Source organism: Salmo salar, unplaced genomic scaffold (genome assembly GCF_905237065.1).
Source record: "Salmo salar unplaced genomic scaffold, Ssal_v3.1, whole genome shotgun sequence".
Taxonomy (NCBI): Eukaryota; Metazoa; Chordata; class Actinopteri; order Salmoniformes; family Salmonidae; genus Salmo; species Salmo salar.
Genome location: NW_025550551.1, coordinates 42057 through 63433, shown reverse-complemented (window position 1 = coordinate 63433; position 21377 = coordinate 42057). Strand labels below are relative to the sequence as shown.

At 46.5% G+C, this 21377-nt stretch overlaps 1 protein-coding gene across 1 annotated transcript; it reads right to left on the bottom strand.

The window, feature by feature from the left end:
- Positions 1 to 523: 523 nt before the first annotated feature.
- On the bottom strand, positions 524 to 18639 carry LOC106590827 (rho-related GTP-binding protein RhoH). Its single transcript, XM_045713856.1, has 5 exons — positions 18309 to 18639; positions 14082 to 14204; positions 8988 to 9478; positions 1472 to 1621; positions 524 to 981 (listed from the first exon to the last, which is right to left on the bottom strand). Exons 3-5 carry the CDS (start codon positions 9159 to 9161, stop codon positions 706 to 708), a joined length of 600 nt encoding a protein of 199 aa, XP_045569812.1. The 5' UTR covers positions 9162 to 9478; positions 14082 to 14204; positions 18309 to 18639; the 3' UTR covers positions 524 to 705.
- Between the last annotated feature and the right edge of the window lie 2738 nt (positions 18640 to 21377).

Below are 21377 nucleotides of genomic sequence, written 5' to 3'. Positions count from 1 at the left end.
GAAATCTCTAGAAACCCTCCTCTAAATCTATCGAATAACAGACATCAAAACAACAGAAGAAGAAAGAAGAAATAAAAAAACAGTTTGAGAGTTCGTGATTTTCAAACTCACACAGACCGTCTGTGCTTCCATGGCCTGTATTCATAAAGCGTCTCAGAATAGGAGTTCAGATCGATGTAATCCGATTCATGATGACCTAGAGAAATTATGCCTAATTACGACCTAGAGAAATTACGACCTAGAAATTATGACCTAGAAAGTGAAACTGACTCTAGATCAGCACTCCCGAGTCCGAGACGCTTTGTGAACACAGGCCCAGGTTGTTAAAAACGATTTCCCATTTTGGCGGTGTTTTGGCCCCCCCCTTTACGGAGGGTCGTTTACAGATCCGCGTGTCCAGTCATCAAAAGGTTAGAGGTCAAAATGACACATTGGGAGGTTTACTGTCTTACGGCACAGACAGAACTTCCAATCAAAACCCCAGAGCCGGGGCGAGAACTCGAATAGTTCAAGCACCTCAGATACAGTGATGTAGTCCAGTCACTAAGCCGCCAGTCCGGTCCCAAGTCCCCGGTGTTGAGTCCAAGTCGGAGTCGCCACTGGGCCCCGAGTCCTGATCCTAGAGCAGTCGCTAGAGGCTTCGGGTATCCACCGATCACCAAACCCCAACCCTAGGAGGTCCCAAAGGTTTTTTGAGGTCAAAGGTCAAATCAACACCGTGCAGCTGTTGATATCAAACATCCGCGGACGCGTCCGTTTCCTGGCCTGGTTCACCGCCGTCCGCACCGCACACTCGAACACCTGCTGCACGCCGCGGTTGCTTAGCGACGAGCACTCCAGGTACCCCTTGGCCCGTACGTCCTGGGCGAGGCGTTTGCCCTCGGCGGCGGAGGAGCAGGAGGCGCGGTAAGGCCCGGTGTCACGCTGGTCCGTCTGAGTCGCCACCACCAGAACCGGAACACGAGGAAGATTCTCACGCACCTACAAATGACATTAAAAATGTTTTTTTTTTAAAACCATTTTGTTATAGTCAAATAGTTTTAAACATGTATTGGATACACAATATGAAGCCAGAGTTGGGCTGAATTCCATTTCAATTAACTCAGGAAGTAAACTGAAATTCTAATTCCAATTTCTTCTCACTGAGAGAAGAAAAATGGAATCCGATCACTACTGATCTGGTGTCTACTTCCTGAATCGACTCAATGATTATTTCAGACGTGTCTGTAAGAATATAAAATGTTATTTTTTATTTATTTATTTTTTATTTGGTCTAGCGGTGTAAGCTGCTGCTGCCTCGGGGGGGAGATCGTGTTCTACGTAGCGCTGGGTTGGAATCCGTCCCGCTGCTCTCTCTCTCTCTCTCTCTCTCTCTCTCTCTGACCTTTCACCTCTCTCTCTATCCAATAAAAACACACACACAACACTTCCAGAAGGATCTATTCAGAGAGTAGAAAAGGTAGTCCCGTACCTCTACCAGCCACTTGTGCTTGACGTTGGCGAGGGAGGCGGCGTTGGCCACGGAGTAGCAGATCAGGACCACATCCGCCTGCTTATAGGACATCGGACGGATCTGTCTGAACGTGTCATTTCCTGCCGTGTCCCACAGACCCAGGTTGATCTGGAGAGTAAAACAAAATACATTATAAATGTGTCTTTTTTTTTATTATTCAATGATTTTTTTTTATTCTGTCTTCTACGAAATCTTGTTTGTAATGTTTTAAAATGTTTTATTCTTGTGACGTCGAGATGCACTTTAAATAAAGCATTAAAAGACGAAACACACCGCAGGGGATAAACAGCCTCGTCACCATCAGGGTGTAAAGGTCATGAAGGATGTGAGGGATATTTCCTGATCAGGTGACCATCAGACCTCTCCAGTGGGTCGTGATGTTGACACTATCGTGTTAATGTATCGTGATAGTTCAATGATGTAAAGTGGTATTATCGCGATAGTTCAATGATGTAAAGCGTATTATCGTGATAGGTAAATGATGTAAAGTGGTATTATTGTAAAGTGTATTATTGTGATAGGTAAATGATGTAAAGTGGTATTATTGTAAAGTGTATTATTGTGATAGGTAAATGATGTAAAGTGGTATTATTGTAAAGTGTATTATTGTGGTAGGTAAATGATGTAAAGTGGTATTATTGTAAAGTGTATTATTGTGATAGGTAAATGATGTAAAGGGTATTATTGTAATGTGGTATTATCGTGATAGGTAAAGTGGTATTATTGTGATAGGTAAATGATGTAAAGCGTATTATCGTGATAGGTAAATTATGTAAAGTGGTATTATCGTGATAGGTAAATGATGTAAAGTGGTATTATCGTGATAGGTAAATGATGTAAAGTGGTATTATCGTGATAGGTAAATGCTGTAAAGTGTATTATCGTGACAGGTAAATGATGTAAAGCGTATTATCGTGATAGGTAAATGATGTAAAGCGTATTATCGTGATAGGTAAATGATGTAAAGCGGTATTATCGTGATAGGTAAATGATGTAAAGTGGTATTATTGTAAAGTGGTATTATCGTGATAGTTAAATGATGTAAAGCGTATTATCGTGATAGTTAAATGATGTAAAGTGCGTTATCGTGATAGGTAAATGATGTAAAGTGGTATTATCGTGACAGGTAAATGATGTAAAGTGTATTATCGTGATAGGTAAATGATGTAAAGTGGTATTATCGTGATAGGTAAATGATGTAAAGCGTATTATCGTGATAGGAAAATGATGTAAAGTGTATTATCGTGATAGTTCAATGATGTAAAGTGGTATTATCGTGACAGGTAAATTATGTAAAGCAGGGGGCTATTCAAACGATATTATTACAGGGGACAGACGTAAAAAACTAAAGAAGGTTAATTTCAGGGAGGCCTAAAATATTCCACCTGCGATTATTCTTTGGAAGAATTGTAAAAAAAAAAAAATTACAAAAATAAAAATAAAACAATGCACACACACTTTTCTTATAATTAAAATGTCGCTGAAAGTAATTAGGACTGAAATGGGAAGGGGGGGGGTCAACAAAAGTGAGTTGATGAGCAACCAAAACAATGAGAAAAAGGGGGCAACGCCGCTCGCCAATTATTCAAACAACGATTAACAAAAGCTTCTTAAAAAGTAGTTCGACGTCATTTCAAAACCATCTGAAAACGAAGCACCTCAATAAATAAACACAAAGATAATTAAAGTAATGGGGCAGCAGGGGAGGCTGGTGGTTAGAGGAGGAGGCGGGTAGCCTAGTGGTTAGAGGAGGAGGCAGGTAGCCTAGTGGTTAGAGGAGGAGGCAGGTAGCCTAGTGGTTAGAGGAGGAGGCAGGTAGCCTAGTGGTTAGAGGAGGAGGCAGGTAGCCTAGTGGTTAGAGGAGGAGGCAGGTAGCCTAGTGGTTAGAGGAGGCAGGTAGCCTAGTGGTTAGAGGAGGAGGCAGGTAGCCTAGTGGTTGAGGAGGAGGCGGTAGCCTAGTGGTTAGAGGAGGAGGGTAGCCTAGTGGTTAGAGGAGGAGGCAGGTAGCCTAGTGGTTAGAGGAGGCGGGTAGCCTAGTGGTTAGAGGAGGAGGCAGGTAGCCTAGTGGTTAGAGGAGGAGGCGGTAGCCTAGTGGTTAGAGGAGGAGGCAGGTAGCCTAGTGGTTAGAGGAGGCAGGTAGCCTAGTGGTTAGAGGAGGAGGCAGGTAGCCTTGTGGTTAGAGGAGGAGGCAGGTAGCCTAGTGGTTAGAGGAGGAGGCAGGTAGCCTAGTGGTTAGAGGAGGAGGCAGGTAGCCTAGTGGTTAGAGGAGGAGGCAGGTAGCCTAGTGGTTAGAGGAGGAGGCAGGTAGCCTAGTGGTTAGAGGAGGAGGCAGGTAGCCTGGTGGTTAGAGGAGGCAGGTAGCCTAGTGGTTAGAGGAGGAGGCAGGTAGCCTAGTGGTTAGAGGAGGAGGCAGGTGGCCTAGTGGTTAGAGGAGGAGGCAGGTAGCCTAGTGGTTAGAGGAGGAGGCAGGGAGCCTAGTGGTTAGAGGAGGAGGCAGGTAGCCTAGTGGTTAGAGGAGGAGGCAGGTAGCCTAGTGGTTAGAGGAGGAGGCAGGTAGCCTAGTGGTTAGAGGAGGAGGCAGGTAGCCTAGTGGTTAGGAGGAGGCAGGTAGCCTAGTGGTTAGAGGAGGCGGGTAGCCTAGTGGTTAGAGGAGGCAGGTAGCCTAGTGGTTAGAGGAGGCAGGTAGCCTAGTGGTTAGAGGAGGCAGGTAGCCTAGTGGTTAGAGGAGGAGCAGGTAGCCTAGTGGTTAGAGGAGGCAGGTAGCCTAGTGGTTAGAGGAGGCGGGTAGCCTAGTGGTTAGAGGAGGCGGGTAGCCTAGTGGTTAGAGGAGGCAGGTAGCCTAGTGGTTAGAGGAGGAGGCAGGTAGCCTAGTGGTTAGAGGAGGCAGGTAGCCTAGTGGTTAGAGGAGGAGGCAGGTAGCCTAGTGGTTAGAGGAGGCAGGTAGCCTAGTGGTTAGAGGAGGCGGTTAGCCTAGTGGTTAGAGGAGGAGGCAGGTAGCCTAGTGGTTAGAGGAGGAGGCAGGTAGCCTAGTGGTTAGAGGAGGGCAGGTAGCCTAGTGGTTAGAGGAGGCAGGTAGCCTAGTGGTTAGAGGAGCCAGGTAGCCATGTGGTTAGAGGAGGCGGGTAGCCTAGTGGTTAGAGGAGGCGGGTAGCCTAGTGGTTAGAGGAGGCAGGTAGCCTGGTGGTTAGAGGAGGCAGGTAGCCTAGTGGTTAGAGGAGGCAGGTAGCCTAGTGGTTAGAGGAGGCAGGTAGCCTAGTGGTTAGAGGAGGCAGGTAGCCTAGTGGTTAGAGGAGGCGGGTAGCCTAGTGGTTAGAGGAGGCGGGTAGCCTAGTGGTTAGAGGAGGCAGGTAGCCTAGTGGTTAGAGGAGGCAGGTAGCCTAGTGGTTAGAGGAGGCAGGTAGCCTAGTGGTTAGAGGAGGCAGGTAGCCTAGTGGTTAGAGGAGGCAGGTAGCCTAGTGGTTAGAGGAGGCAGGTAGCCTAGTGGTTAGAGGAGGCAGGTAGCCTAGTGGTTAGAGGAGGCAGGTAGCCTAGTGGTTAGAGGAGGACAGGTAGCCTAGTGGTTAGAGGAGGAGGCAGGTAGCCTAGTGGTTAGAGGAGGCGGGTAGCCTAGTGGTTAGAGGAGGCAGGTAGCCTAGTGGTTAGAGAGGAGGCAGGTAGCCTAGTGGTTAGAGGAGGCAGGTAGCCTAGTGGTTAGAGGAGGCAGGTAGCCTAGTGGTGAGAGGAGGCAGGTAGCCTAGTGGTTAGAGGAGGCAGGTAGCCTAGTGGTTAGAGGAGGCAGGTAGCCTAGTGGTTAGAGGAGGCAGGTAGCCTAGTGGTTAGAGGAGGCAGGTAGTCTAGTGGTTAGAGGAGGCAGGTAGCCTAGTGGTTAGAGGAGGCAGGTAGCCTAGTGGTTAGAGGAGGCAGGTAGCCTAGTGGTTAGAGGAGGCAGGTAGCCTAGTGGTTAGAGGAGGCAGGTAGCCTAGTGGTTAGAGGAGGCAGGTAGCCTAGTGGTTAGAGGAGGAGGCAGGTAGCCTAGTGGTTAGAGGAGGAGGCAGGTAGCCTAGTGGTTAGAGGAGGAGGCAGGTAGCCTAGTGGTTAGAGGAGGAGGCAGGTAGCCTAGTGGTTAGAGGAGCCAGGTAGCCTAGTGGTTAGAGGAGCCAGGTAGCCTAGTGGTTAGAGGAGGCAGGTAGCCTAGTGGTTAGAGGAGGCGGGTAGCCTGGTGGTTAGAGGAGGCAGGTAGCCTGGTGGTTAGAGGAGGCAGGTAGCCTAGTGGTTAGAGGAGGCAGGTAGCCTAGTGGTTAGAGGAGGCAGGTAGCCTAGTGGTTAGAGGAGGCAGGTAGCCTAGTGGTTAGAGGAGGCGGGTAGCCTAGTGGTTAGAGGAGGCGGGTAGCCTAGTGGTTAGAGGAGGCAGGTAGCCTAGTGGTTAGAGGAGGCAGGTAGCCTAGTGGTTAGAGGAGGCAGGTAGCCTAGTGGTTAGAGGAGGCAGGTAGCCTAGTGGTTAGAGGAGGCAGGTAGCCTAGTGGTTAGAGGAGGCAGGTAGCCTAGTGGTTAGAGGAGGCAGGTAGTCTAGTGGTTAGAGGAGGCAGGTAGCCTAGTGGTTAGAGGAGGAGGCAGGTAGCCTAGTGGTTAGAGGAGGAGGCAGGTAGCCTAGTGGTTAGAGGAGGTGGTTAACCTAGTGGTTAGAGGAGGCAGGTAGCCTAGTGGTGAGAGGAGGCAGGTAGCCTAGTGGTTAGAGGAGGCAGGTAGCCTAGTGGTTAGAGGAGGCAGGTAGCCTAGTGGTTAGAGGAGGCGGGTAGCCTAGTGGTTAGAGGAGGCGGGTAGCCTAGTGGTTAGAGGAGGCAGGTAGTCTAGTGGTTAGAGGAGGCAGGTAGCCTAGTGGTTAGAGGAGGCAGGTAGCCTAGTGGTTAGAGGAGGAGGCAGGTAGCCTAGTGGTTAGAGGAGGAGGCAGGTAGCCTAGTGGTTAGAGGAGGCAGGTAGCCTAGTGGTTAGAGGAGGCAGGTAGCCTAGTGGTTAGAGGAGGCGGGTAGCCTAGTGGTTAGAGGAGGCAGGTAGCCTGGTGGTTAGAGGAGGCAGGTAGCCTAGTGGTTAGAGGAGGCAGGTAGCCTAGTGGTTAGAGGAGGCAGGTAGCCTAGTGGTTAGAGGAGGCAGGTAGCCTAGTGGTTAGAGGAGGCAAGTAGCCTGGTGGTTAGAGGAGGCAGGTAGCCTAGTGGTTAGAGGAGGCAGGTAGCCTGGTGGTTAGAGGAGGCGGGTAACCTAGTGGTTAGAGGAGGCAGGTAGCCTAGTGGTTAGAGGAGGAGGCAGGTAGCCTAGTGGTTAGAGGAGGCGGGTAACCTAGTGGTTAGAGGAGGAGGCAGGTAGCCTAGTGGTTAGAGGAGGAGGCAGGTAGCCTAGTGGTTAGAGGAGGAGGCAGGTAGCCTAGTGGTTAGAGGAGGAGGCAGGTAGCCTAGTGGTTAGAGGAGGAGGCAGGTAGCCTAGTGGTTAGAGGAGGAGGCAGGTAGCCTAGTGGTTAGAGGAGGAGGCAGGTAGCCTAGTGGTTAGAGGAGGAGGCAGGTAGCCTAGTGGTTAGGAGGAGGAGGCAGGTAGCCTAGTGGTTAGAGGAGGAGGCAGGTAGCCTAGTGGTTAGAGGAGGAGGCAGGTAGCCTAGTGGTTAGAGGAGGAGACAGGTAGCCTAGTGGTTAGAGGAGGAGACAGGTAGCCTAGTGGTTAGAGGAGGAGGCAGGTAGCCTAGTGGTTAGAGGAGGCGGGTAGCCTAGTGGTTAGAGGAGGCAGGTAGCCTAGTGGTTAGAGGAGGCAGGTAGCCTAGTGGTTAGAGGAGGCAGGTAGCCTAGTGGTTAGAGGAGGCAGGTAACCTAGTGGTTAGAGGAGGAGGCAGGTAGCCTAGTGGTTAGAGGAGGAGGCAGGTAGCCTAGTGGTTAGAGGAGGAGTCAGGTAGCCTAGTGGTTAGAGGAGGAGGCAGGTAGCCTAGTGGTTAGAGGAGGCAGGTAGCCTAGTGGTTAGAGGAGGCGGGTAGCCTAGTGGTTAGAGGAGGCGGGTAGCCTAGTGGTTAGAGGAGGCAGGTAGCCTAGTGGTTAGAGGAGGCGGGTAGCCTAGTGGTTAGAGGAGGCAGGTAGCCTAGTGGTTAGAGGAGGCAGGTAGCCTAGTGGTTAGAGGAGGCGGGTAGCCTAGTGGTTAGAGGAGGAGGCAGGTAGCCTAGTGGTTAGAGGAGGCAAGTAGCCTATTGGTTAGAGGAGGCAGGTAGCCTAGTGGTTAGAGGAGGCAGGTAGCCTAGTGGTTAGAGGAGGAGGCAGGTAGCCTAGTGGTTAGAGGAGGCAGGTAGCCTAGTGGTTAGAGCGTTGCGGCTAGTCTAGTGGTTAGAGCGTTGGGCCAGTAACCGAAAGGTTGCTAGATCGAATCCCCCGAGCTGACAAGGTAAAAATCTGTCGTTCTGCCCCCTGAACAAGGCAGTTAAACCCCACTGTTCCCCCGGTAACACCGTCATTGTAAATAAGAATTTTGTTCTTAACTGACTTGCCTCGTTAAATAAAAAGGTTAAATAAAAAATCAAATACATCCTTTGAATTCCTTTCCCTCAGCCATTAGGTCGTTTTGTCCCACTCTCTCACGAGTCCATGTGAGAATCACAGAGGGAAACGTGTTCCTGAGAGTTGTAGCTTTCAGGAATGGGGCGTCAGAATATTTTATATATTTAAAAAAAAAAATCATTCATAAAAACACTGGAGCCAAATTCATATGAAGAAAATAGAAATCAACATGCCCATATAAGCTCTGGAAACCGCTAACAACCACACTACAGCCAATCGCCGTATTGCTTGGCGCTGAACGGTGGATTATCTGGCAGATCTTTCATTACCGCTCATACAGAAGGACCAGTCTCAATCAATAAACAGGCCGGAAATGGTCCGCGGGCCGCCAGTTGAACAGCCCTGATGTAAAGGGTATTATTGTAAAGTGTATTATTGTAAAGTGTATTATCGTAAAGTGTATTACTGTAAAGGGTATTATTGTAAAGTGTATTACTGTAAAGGGTATTATTGTAAAGTGTATTATTGTAGTAGTTAAATGATGTAAAGTGTATTATTGTAAAGTGTATTACGTGTATTATTTAAATAATTGTAGTAGTTAAATGATGTAAAGTGTATTATTGTAAAGTGTATTACTGTAAAGTGTATTATTGTAAAGTGTATTATCGTAGTAGTATTTAAAGTGTATCGTAAAGTGTATTATTGTAAAGTGTATTATTGTAAAGTGTATTATTATAAAGGGTATTATTGTAGTGTTGGTAAAGTGTATTACTGTAAAGTGTATTACCGTAAAGTGTATTACCGTAAAGTGTATTACCGTAAAGTGTATTACTGTAAAGTGTATTACTGTAAAGGGTATTATTGTAGTAGTTAAATGATGTAAAGTGTATTACCGTAAAGTGTATTACCGTAAAGTGTATTACCGTAAAGTGTATTACCGTAAAGTGTATTACTGTAAAGTGTATTATTCCTACCGGAGCCCCGTCCATGTAGACTTCTACGCCAGTGTTCTCGTACACAGTTGGTTTGTAGCAGTCAGGAAACGTCTCTGAGGTGAAGCGAACCAGGAGGGCCGTCTTCCCAACAGCGCTGTCCCCCACCAGCACACACTTCACCTGGGTCTCCGCTGCTGCTGCTGCTGCGCTCATGGCTGCTCCGCTCAGAACCCTGGGGGTTGTAGTCCTTTAGGGAGATGTTGAGTTGTAGTCCTTGTGGAGCTCAGGGGGTTGTGACGTCCATAGTGTGATGGTGGTCCCCGTCTCTGTGGGGGTTGTAGTTCTTTAGGGAGATGTTGTAGTCCTGAAGGAGAGGATGGTTGAGATCAGGGGGTTGTGGTCACCATCTCTCTGGGGGTTGTAGTTCTTTAGGGAGATGTTGTAGTCCTGAAGGAGAGGAGGGTTGAGATCAGGGGGTTGTGGTCACCATCTCTCTGGGGGTTGTAGTTCTTTAGGGAGATGTTGTAGTCCTGAAGTAGAGGAGGGTTGAGATCAGGGGGTTGTGGTCACCTCATGTGTGGAGTCATGATGCCAACTACATCTGTCTCTCTCTCACCACAGACTGTTTACTGGCTCTACTGCTACAGTAGAGAAGCTGAAGGTCTCTCTCTCTCTGTCTCTCTCTGTCTCTGTCTCTCTCTCTCTGTCTCTCTCTGTCTCTGTCTCTGTCTCTGTCTCTGTCTCTCTCTCTGTCTCTGTCTCTCTCTCTGCTCTCTCTCTCTCTCTCTCTCTCTCTCTCTCTCTCTCTCACCCTCTCTCTCTACACACACCTCTCTCTCTCTCTACACACACACACCTCTCTCTCTCTACACACCTCTCTCTCTCTCTACACACCTCTCTCTCTCTCTCACACACCTCTCTCTCTCTCTCTACACACCCCTCTCTCTCTCTCTACACACCCTTCTCTCTCTACACACCTCTCTCTCTACACACACACCTCTCTCTCTACACACACACCTCTCTCTCTACACACACACCTCTCTCACTCTCTCTACACACCCCTCTCTCTCTCTACACACCTCTCTCTCTACACACACACCTCTCTCTCTACACACACACCTCTCTCTCTCTCACACACACACCTCTCTCTCTCACACACACACCTCTCTCTCTACACACACACCTCTCTCTCTCACACACACACCTCTCTCTCTACACACACACCTCTCTCTCTACACACACCTCTCTCTCTACACACACTCTCTCTCTCTCACACACACACTCTCTCTCTCTACACACCTCTCTCTCTCTCTCTACACACCCCTCTCTCTCTCTACACACACACCTCTCTCTCTACACACACACCTCTCTCTCTACACACACACCTCTCTCTACACACACCTCTCTCCTCTCTCTACACACACCTCTCTCTCTCTACACACACCTCTCTCCTCTCTACACACCCCCCTCTCTCTCTCTACACACACCTCTCTCTCTACACACACACCTCTCTCTCTAACACACACACACCTCTCTCTCTACACACACACACCTCTCTCTCTACACACACACCTCTCTCTCTACACACACACCTCTCTCTCTACACACACACCTCTCTCTCTACACACTCTCTCTCTCCACACACACTTCTCTCTCTCTACACACACACTCTCTCTCTCTCTACACACACCCTCTCTCTCTCTACACACACCTCTCTCTCTACACACACACCTCTCTCTCACACACACCTCTCTCTCTACACACACACTCTCTCTCTCTACACACACACCTCTCTCTCTACACACACCTCTCTCTCTACACACACACCTCTCTCTCTACACACACCTCTCTCTCTCTACACACACCCTCTCTCTCTACACACACACCTCTCTCTCTACACACACACCTCTCTCTCTACACACACACCTCTCTCTACACACACACCTCTCTCTCTACACACACACCTCTCTCTCTACACACACCTCTCTCTCTACACACACACCTCTCTCTCTACACACACACCTCTCTCTCTACACACACACCTCTCTCTCTACACACACACCTCTCTCTCACACACACACCTCTCTCTCTACACACACACCTCTCTCTCTCTACACACACCTCTCTCTCTCTACACACACCTCTCTCTCTACACACACACCTCTCTCTCTCTACACACACCTCTCTCTCTCTACACACACACCTCTCTCTCTCTCTCACACACACACCTCTCTCTCTCTACACACACACCTCTCTCTCTCTCTACACACACCTCTCTCTCTACACACACCTCTCTCTCTACACACCTCTCTCTCTCTACACACCTCTCTCTCTCTCTACACACCTCTCTCTCTCTATACACACACACCTCTCTCTCTCTACACACACACCTCTCTCTCTACACACACCCCTCTCTCTCTCTACACACACCCTCTCTCTCACACACACCTCTCTCTCTCTACACACACCTCTCTCTCTCTACACACACCTCTCTCTCTCTCTACACACCTCTCTCTCTCTCTACACACCTCTCTCTCTCTCTACACACCTCTCTCTCTCTCTACACACACACCTCTCTCTCTACACACACACCTCTCTCTCTCTACACACACACCTCTCTCTCTACACACACACCTCTCTCTCTACACACACCTCTCTCTCTCTCTACACACACCTCTCTCTCTCTCTACACACACCTCTCTCTCTCTCTACACACCTCTCTCTCTCTCTACACACCTCTCTCTCTACACACACACCTCTCTCTCTACACACACACCTCTCTCTCCACACACACCTCTCTCTCTACACACACACCTCTCTCTCTACACACACCTCTCTCTCTCTCTCTCACACACACCTCTCTCTCTCTACACACCTCTCTCTCTCTACACACACACCTCTCTCTCTCTACACACCTCTCTCTCACACACCTCTCTCTCTACACACACACCTCTCTCTCTACACACACACCTCTCTCTCTACACACACACCTCTCTCTCTACACACACACCTCTCTCTCTACACACACACCTCTCTCTCTACACACACCCTCTCTCTCTACACACACACCTCTCTCTCTACACACACACCTCTCTCTCTACACACACAGCTCTCTCTCTACACACACACACCTCTCTCTCTACACACACCCCCTCTCTCTCTCTACACACACACCTCTCTCTACACACACCTCTCTCTCTACACACACACACACCTCTCTCTCTACACACACATCTCTCTCTCTACACACACATCTCTCTCTCTTACACACCCCTCTCTCTCTCACACACACCTCTCTCTCTCTACACACACCTCTCTCTCTACACACACCTCTCTCTCTCTACACACACTCTCTCTCTCTACACACACACCTCTCTCTCTACACACACCTCTCTCTATACACACACCTCTCTCTCTACACACACACCTCTCTCTCTACACACACAGCTCTCTCTCTCTACACACACACACCTCTCTCTCTACACACACCCCTCTCTCTCTCTACACACACACCTCTCTCTCTCTACACACACCTCTCTCTCTACACACACACACACATCTCTCTCTCTACACACCCCTCTCTCTCTCTACACACACCTCTCTCTCTCTCTCTCTACACACACACACCTCTCTCTCTCTCTCTACACACACATCTCTCTCTCTACACACACACCTCTCTCTACACACACCTCTCTCTCTACACCTCTCTCTCTACACACACCTCTCTCTCTACACACACACCTCTCTCTCTACACACACCACTCTCTCTACACACACCTCTCTCTCTACACACACCTCTCTCTCTACACACACCTCTCTCTCTACACACACCTCTCTCTCTACACACACCTCTCTCTCTCTAAACACACACCCCTCTCTCTCTCTACACACACACCTCTCTCTCTCTACACACACACCTCTCTCTCTCTAAACACACTCCTCTCTCTCTCTCTACACACACACACCTCTCTCTCTCTCACACACACCTCTTTCTCTACACACACACACCCCCTGTCTCTCTCTCTCTCTACACACACACCTCTCTCTCTCTCCACACACACCTCTCTCTCTCTCACACACACACCCCTCTCTCTCTCTCTCTCTCTACACACACCTCTCTCTCTACACACACACCCCTCTCTCTACACACACACCTCTCTCTACACACACACATCTCTCTCTCTACACACACCTCTCTCTCTACACACACACCTCTCTCTCTACACACACACCTCATTCTCTACACACACACACACCCCTCTGTCTCTCTCTCTCTACACACACACACCTCTCTCTCTCTCCACACACACCTCTCTGTCTCTCTCTCTCTACACACACACCTCTCTCTCTACACACACCTCTCTCTCTACACACACCTCTCTCTCTCTAAACACACACCCTCTCTCTCTCTACACACACACCTCTCTCTCTCTACACACACACCTCTCTCTCTCTAAACACACTCCTCTCTCTCTCTCTCTACACACACACCTCTCTCTCTCTCTACACACACACCTCTTTCTCTACACACACACACCCCCTGTCTCTCTCTCTCTCTACACACACACCTCTCTCTCTCTCCACACACACCTCTCTCTCTCTCTACACACACACCCCTCTCTCTCTCTCTCTCTCACACACACCTCTCTCTCTACACACACACCCCTCTCTCTACACACACACCTCTCTCTCTACACACACACACCTCTCTCTCTACACACACCTCTCTCTCTACACACACACCTCTCTCTCTACACACACACCTCATTCTCTACACACACACACACCCCTCTGTCTCTCTCTCTCTACACACACACACCTCTCTCTCTCTCCACACACACCTCTCTGTCTCTCTCTCTCTACACACACACCTCTCTCTCTCCACACACATCTCTCTCTCTCCACACACACCTCTCTCTCTACACACACACCCCTCTCTCTCTCTCTCCACACACACCTCTCTCTCTCTCTCTACACACACACCCCTCTCTCTCTCTCCACACACCTCTCTCTCTACACACACACACCTCTTTCTCTACACACACATCCCTCTCTCTCTCTCTCCACACACACCTCTCTCTCTCCACACACCTCTCTCTCTCCCCCCGTCTCTCTCAGTTCCTCTATACTTACTTCTCTCTGTGTGTACGCCACGGAGATGACTCCAGGCTCCGCCTCCTGCGATCAATCGAGGTCACCTGACGTCACAGGTGGTTGGTTATTCCATCCAATCAGGGCCCGGCGTACGAGAGAGAGCTGCGAGGACATTATCTTATGAGGACATTGTTGACTCGTGGGGGGGGGGGGGGGGGTTGCTCTGATAAGGAGAGCTACTAAGAGTACAGGTTTTCGTTCCAGCCCAGCACTAAAACACAACAGATTCAGCTATTTTAAGGGCTATATAAAATAAATGTGATTGATTTGACATTAAAATTACAGAGAAAAAGCTGGTCTAAAAACATCAGAGCATGTACCTTCTCCTCTCCGTAGTGACCCAGCGCTGTAGGAGGGAGTGAGGACAGCGCCGACCCGTAGATTTTGGTTATTAACTAAACTCCTTCAGTCCTTCAGCGATAACGCCAGAGAAGACGGTGTTTTGGAGGAAAATATTGGACACCGGCAATCCGTGCCGATATATAAATCTTCCAAACATCGCCTTCGAGGGCTTTTTCACTTTTATACAACGAGGTTACGAATATATTTTAAAAAATAAGGATTGACATATTTTCATTAAAAATAAATATATTTATTTTGATTAATTTATTCATACTATTTCGTCCTTCCACAATATATAGTCCAGACACAAAACTTGGGTTGCTACCCGAGCAGGCTGGTCGTTCGTTCTATCGGTTCTGTTCTGTATCTATGGACCCGACCCAGTCGTTCTGTATCTATGGACCCAGTCGTTCAGTATCTATGGACCCGACCCAGTCGTTCAGTATCTATGGACCCAGTCGTTCTGTATCTATGGACCCAGTCGTTCTGTATCTATGGACCCAGTCGTTCTGTATCTATGGACCCAGTCGTTCTGTATCTATGGACCCGACCCAGTCGTTCTGTATCTATGGACCCGACCCAGTCGTTCTGTATCTATGGACCCAGTCGTTCTGTATCTATGGACCCAGTCGTTCTGTATCTATGGACCCAGTCGTTCTGTTTCTATGGACCCAGTCGTTCTGTATCTATGGACCCAGTCGTTGCGTATCTATGGACCCAGTCGTTCTGTATCTATGGACCCAGTCGTTCTGTATCTATGGACCCAGTCGTTGTGTATCTATGGACCCAGTCGTTCAGTATCTATGGACCCAGTCGTTCAGTATCTATGGACCCAGTCGTTCTGTATCTATGGACCCAGTCGTTCTGTATCTATGGACCCAGTCGTTCTGTATCTATGGACCCGACCCAGTCGTTCTGTATCTATGGACCCTACCCAGTCGTTCAGTATCTATGGACCCAGTCGTTCTGTATCTATGGACCCAGTCGTTCTGTATCTATGGACCCAGTCGTTCAGTATCTATGGACCCAGTCGTTCTGTATCTATGGACCTGACCCAGTCGTTCAGTATCTATGGACCCAGTCGTTCTGTATCTATGGACCCAGTCGTTCTGTATCTATGGACCCAGTCGTTCTGTATCTATGGACCTGACCCAGTCGTTCAGTATCTATGGACCCAGTCGTTCTGTATCTATGGACCCAGTCGTTCTGTATCTATGGACCCGACCCAGTCGTTCTGTATCTATGGACCCGACCCAGTCGTTCTGTATCTATGGACCCAGTCGTTCTGTATCTATGGACCCAGTCGTTCTGTATCTATGGACCCAGTCGTTCTGTATCTATGGACCCAGTCGTTCTGTATCTATGGACCCAGTCGTTCTGTATCTATGGACCCAGTCGTTCAGTATCTATGGACCCAGTCGTTCTGTATCTATGGACCCAGTCGTTCTGTATCTATGGACCCAGTCGTTCAGTATCTATGGACCCAGTCGTTCAGTATCTATGGACCCAGTCGTTGTGTATCTATGGACCCAGTCGTTCTGTATCTATGGACCCAGTCGTTCAGTATCTATTGACCCAGTCGTTCTGTATCTATGGACCCAGTCGTTCTGTATCTATGGACCCAGTCGTTCTGTATCTATGGACCCAGTCGTTCTGTATCTATGGACCCAGTCGTTCAGTCTAAATGTTCCGTTGCCATACTGGCTGTCAACATCCTTATTATCCCTGACTTGCTCAGCTAGAAAACTACGGCTAATTTACAGTCACGTTAAAACAGCGCAGCCAGAATAACAACAACAACAAAAAGTATCTGCATTTGTTTAAGCCGTTTCCCAGTGACATTTTATTCGGAAACATCCATAACAACGAAGCTAATGAGGCCCGGTTTCAACCTGACATAGAAAAAAGTGCTCTCTCTCTCGTCAGGACACGGTTGTTTTCCGAGGAGTTACAGTAGCCAACAAACACAGCGAACACAAATCACCTCGTTTTTACCTGTTGATAGTTTTTGTATATATATATATATATATATATCCATCTCTCTTTCTGTCTTTCTCTCGGAGGACCTGAGCCCTAGGACCATGCCTCAGGACTACCTGGTATGATGACTCCTTGCTGTCCCCAGTCCACCTGGCCGTGCTGCTGCTCCAGTTTCAACTGTTCTGCCTGCGGCTATGGAACCCTGACCTGTTCACCGGACGTGCTTGTTGCACCCTCGACAACTACTATGATTATTATTATTTGACCATGCTGGTCATTTATGAACATTTTAACATTTTAACATCTTGACCATGTTCTGTTATAATATCCACCCTGCACAGCCAGAAGAGGACTGGCCACCCCTCAGAGCCTGGTTCCTCTCTAGGTTTCTAATCTCCACCCAGCACAGCCAGAAGAGGACTGGCCACCCCTCATAGCCTGGTTCCTCTCTAGGTTTCTTCCTAGGTTTTTGGCCTTTCTAGGGAGTTTTTCCTAGGGAGTTTTTCCTAGCCACCGTGCTTCTTTCACATGCTTTGCTTGCTGTTTGGGGTTTTAGGCTGGGTTTCTGTACAGCACTTTGAGATATCAGCTGATGTACGAAGGGCTATATAAAAAAAATATATATATATAAAAAAAAAATTGATTTGATTTGACTACTGACTAGATTATTGACTACTAACTAGACACTGACTAGACTAGACTATAGATTAACTAGACTACTGACTAGACTACTGACTAGACTAGACTATAGATTAACTAGACTATTGACTACACTACTGACTCCCAACTAGACTATAGACTAACTAGACTACCGACTACTCACCCTACACAGCAATGGCAGCCCCCCGGGCAGGACTAACTAGGCTACTAACTAGACTACTAACTAGACTACTAACTAGACTACTAACTCGACTACTAACTAGACTACTCACTCTACACAGCAATGGCAGCCCCCCGGGCAGGACTAACTAGGCAACTAACTAGACCACTAACTAGACTACTGACTACTCACTCTACACAGCAATGGCAGCCCCCCGGGCAGGACTAACTAGACCACTAACTAGACTACTAACTAGACTACTGACTACTCACTCTACTCAGCAATGGCAGCCCCCCGGGCAGGACTAACTAGGCTACTAACTAGACCACTAACTAGACTACTAACTAGACTACTGACTACTCACTCTACTCAGCAATGGCAGCCCCCCCCCAGGGCCAAATGCAGCCCACAGCAGACTGAAGGTGTGCTTGTCTTTTACCCAACTGATCCTGTATTAATTAAAGGCGTAGGAAGAATATAACGGTATTATTATTCACATGACGAATGTTTTATTTAAAATAAAGACACCAGTCATCGTGACTTTATAAAGACAATAGATTAGAGAGTTATTAAAAGGGCCTATTCAAACATCATCTACCCTCCATGAAGAGTTGAAAAGCTCTGTTCTTCACCCTGCCATGACGACTGACATTTTGTTTTAACCTAGTTTAACCCCGTACATCGTGACCGTCTAGAAGCGTAAGGCAGGCCCACTTACGCTCAACTCTAACCATTCAAATACAGACGATTTATGTGAAACCAAATGTAAGAGATTCATGTTGTCGTTTATCATTTTATTTGAGATAGAAATAGTTATAATTGGATAATGAAACATTTTTTTGGGGGGGGGTGTAGGATTATTGGTTTTTAAACAATGAATATGAAATGCCAAACTCGATAATAATCCTCTACTGTGACTCTCCAATATATCAAATGTATTTTAGTCGGCTCATATTAAAAATGAGTCATTCTGTCTGGATTTAAAAGAAAAGACATGAATAAAAATAAAAAAACGTTGTTACTTCTCATAGACGAGAGGAATAGAAGAACAAAGATAAACTCACCGTGTTGTCAGACCCCGCAGCCTGTCTTCATGATGGCAGCGGAAGGATGTTCCGCTTCAGCTCAAAGCATTTTTTGACTCGATAAAAAAAGTAGCGTATTTTTTGTATTTTTTTTTTACGGTATATACATTTAAGGCTACTTTATAAATACTGCTTAAAGCGAAACACAATAGCCTAATTATTCTATAATTATTCTATATGCACAAAACTACTTATACACGTTTATATGCGTCACTTACACACCTTGCTACTCTCTTTACAACAACAAAAAAAAACGGTGGAGAGGGAAATGAGATGCGCTCTCTCTCTCTCTCTCTGGTCTCACTAACAGCATCCGGTAGTTGCGTGTGGAGGTGTGTTGATGCCGTTTCGTTTCTGGTCTTAGTATTTCGGCATCTCTCTCTCTAACCCCACGAAGCAGCTGTTATTTTTTGTTGTTGATCGCTTCGATTAGCCAACTTTACGCAGTAGCTTGGAGTTACTGTGTTTACATATAAAAAACGACTTTACGCAGTAGCTTGGAGTTAATAATGCGTTTACATATAAAAAACGACTTTACGCAGTAGCTTGGAGTTAATAATGCGTTTACATATAAAACGACTTTACGCAGTAGCTTGGAGTTAATAATGCGTTTACATATAAAACGACTTTACGCAGTAGCTTGGTGTTAATAATGCGTTTACATATAAAACGACTTTACGCAGTAGCTTGGAGTTAATAATGTGTTTACATATAAAACGACTTTACGCAGTAGCTTGGTGTTAATAATGCGTTTACATATAAAACGACTTTACGCAGTAGCTTGGAGTTAATAATGCGTTTACATATAAAACGACTTTACGCAGTAGCTTGGAGTTAATAATGTGTTTACATATAAAACGACTTTACGCAGTAGCTTGGTGTTAATAATGCGTTTACATATAAAACGACTTTACGCAGTAGCTTGGAGTTAATAATGTGTTTACATATAAAACGACTTTACGCAGTAGCTTGGTGTTAATAATGCGTTTACATATAAAACGACTTTACGCAGTAGCTTGGAGTTAATAATGTGTTTACATATAAAACGACTTTACGCAGTAGCTTGGAGTTAATAATGCGTTTACATATAAAACGACTTTACGCAGTAGCTTGGAGTTAATAATGCGTTTACATATAAAACGACTTTACGCAGTAGCTTGGAGTTACTGTGTTTACATATAAAAAACGACTTTACGCGGTAGCTTGGAGTTAATAATGCGTTTACATATAAAACGACTTTACGCAGTAGCTTGGAGTTAATAATGCGTTTACATATAAAACGACTTTACGCAGTAGCTTGGTGTTAATAATGCGTTTACATATAAAACGACTTTACGCAGTAGCTTGGAGTTAATAATGCGTTTACATATAAAACGACTTTACGCAGTAGCTTGGAGTTAATAATGTGTTTACATATAAAACGACTTTACGCAGTAGCTTGGTGTTAATAATGCGTTTACATATAAAACGACTTTACGCAGTAGCTTGGAGTTAATAATGTGTTTACATATAAAACGACTTTACGCAGTAGCTTGGTGTTAATAATGCGTTTACATATAAAACGACTTTACGCAGTAGCTTGGAGTTAATAATGTGTTTACATATAAAACGACTTTACGCAGTAGCTTGGAGTTAATAATGCGTTTACATATAAAACGACTTTACGCAGTAGCTTGGAGTTAATAATGCGTTTACATATAAAACGACTTTACGCAGTAGCTTGGAGTTAGTGTTTACATATAAAAAACGACTTTACGCAGTAGCTTGGAGTTAATAATGCGTTTACATATAAAACGACTTTACGCAGTAGCTTGGAGTTAATAATGCGTTTACATATAAAACGACTTTACGCAGTAGCTTGGAGTTAATAATGCGTTTACATATACAACGACTTTACGCAGTAGCTTGGAGTTAATAATGCGTTTACATATAAAACGACTTTACGCAGTAGCTTGGAGTTAATAATGCGTTTACATATAAAACGACTTTACGCAGTAGCTTGGAGTTTACTGTGTTTACATATAAAACGTGGCGTGTGGCCTCATAACGACAGACAAGAGTTGGGAGGACAAGTGAAATGAAACGTCGAAAGTTAATCAATACCCAGATATTTTCTAACGCATCCTCCTCTCTGGTTAGGATATGTTATCTGACAAAAAGGGACCCTAGCATTCTCTGTAGATGTATAAAGGGGGGTATATTAACTATTGTGTTATTCAAAAGGTTCTCGGTCATGACTATGAGTCTCGACTTGTTATGGAACGAACAATTGTGCGTCATGTTTATCGAAAGGAAAGTAGTGAGAAATTACCGACAACGTAGGGCTGCGTTCAGTTCTCGTCAACGTTTACTACGTTCCGGGAAAACAATTTGTACTGTAGGACCACGTTTCCAACAAAACGTTCTTTTTGAACGGGACTTTTGGAGGTACGTTTGCTCCCCGTTTGGGTGGGTGTGACTGGCAGCGTTCTCCCCCCCCCAAAAAAACGACAACATCACCGTTTTTCAACTGGTCGTTATTATGTATAGCACCGTTTCCGTTCAATTACACGTTTCAGAACGTACCAAATGTACTGAACGCAGCCCGTGAGTCAGATGAACCGTTCCTCTCGTCCCACGCCGTTACGGGGGGGGAACACACCACGAGATGCGAGAGAGCGTTAAGGGGGATAGAAGCAGATAAACGGAAGCTGCGACAACTATCACCCGTTTTTTTTTTATTTACAAATTCTTATTTACAATGACGCACTACCAAAAAAGGCAAAAGACCTCCTGCGCGGACGAGGCCCTGGGATTAAAAATATAAATATAGGAGGAAAAACAAGAGACAACGCGACATAAAGAGAGACTGGTTGCCAACGACAACAAACAAACAAAAACACACTGTGACAGATTTGATTATATTCCAAAAGTGAACAGACAATATTCTTTATTGAAATATAATTTGTACAAAAAAAAAAAAATACAAAAAAAATTATAATATTACATAAAGAAAATGATCAACAATTCTGAATATAAAAATATACCCTTTCCTTGTGTAGCCTATAA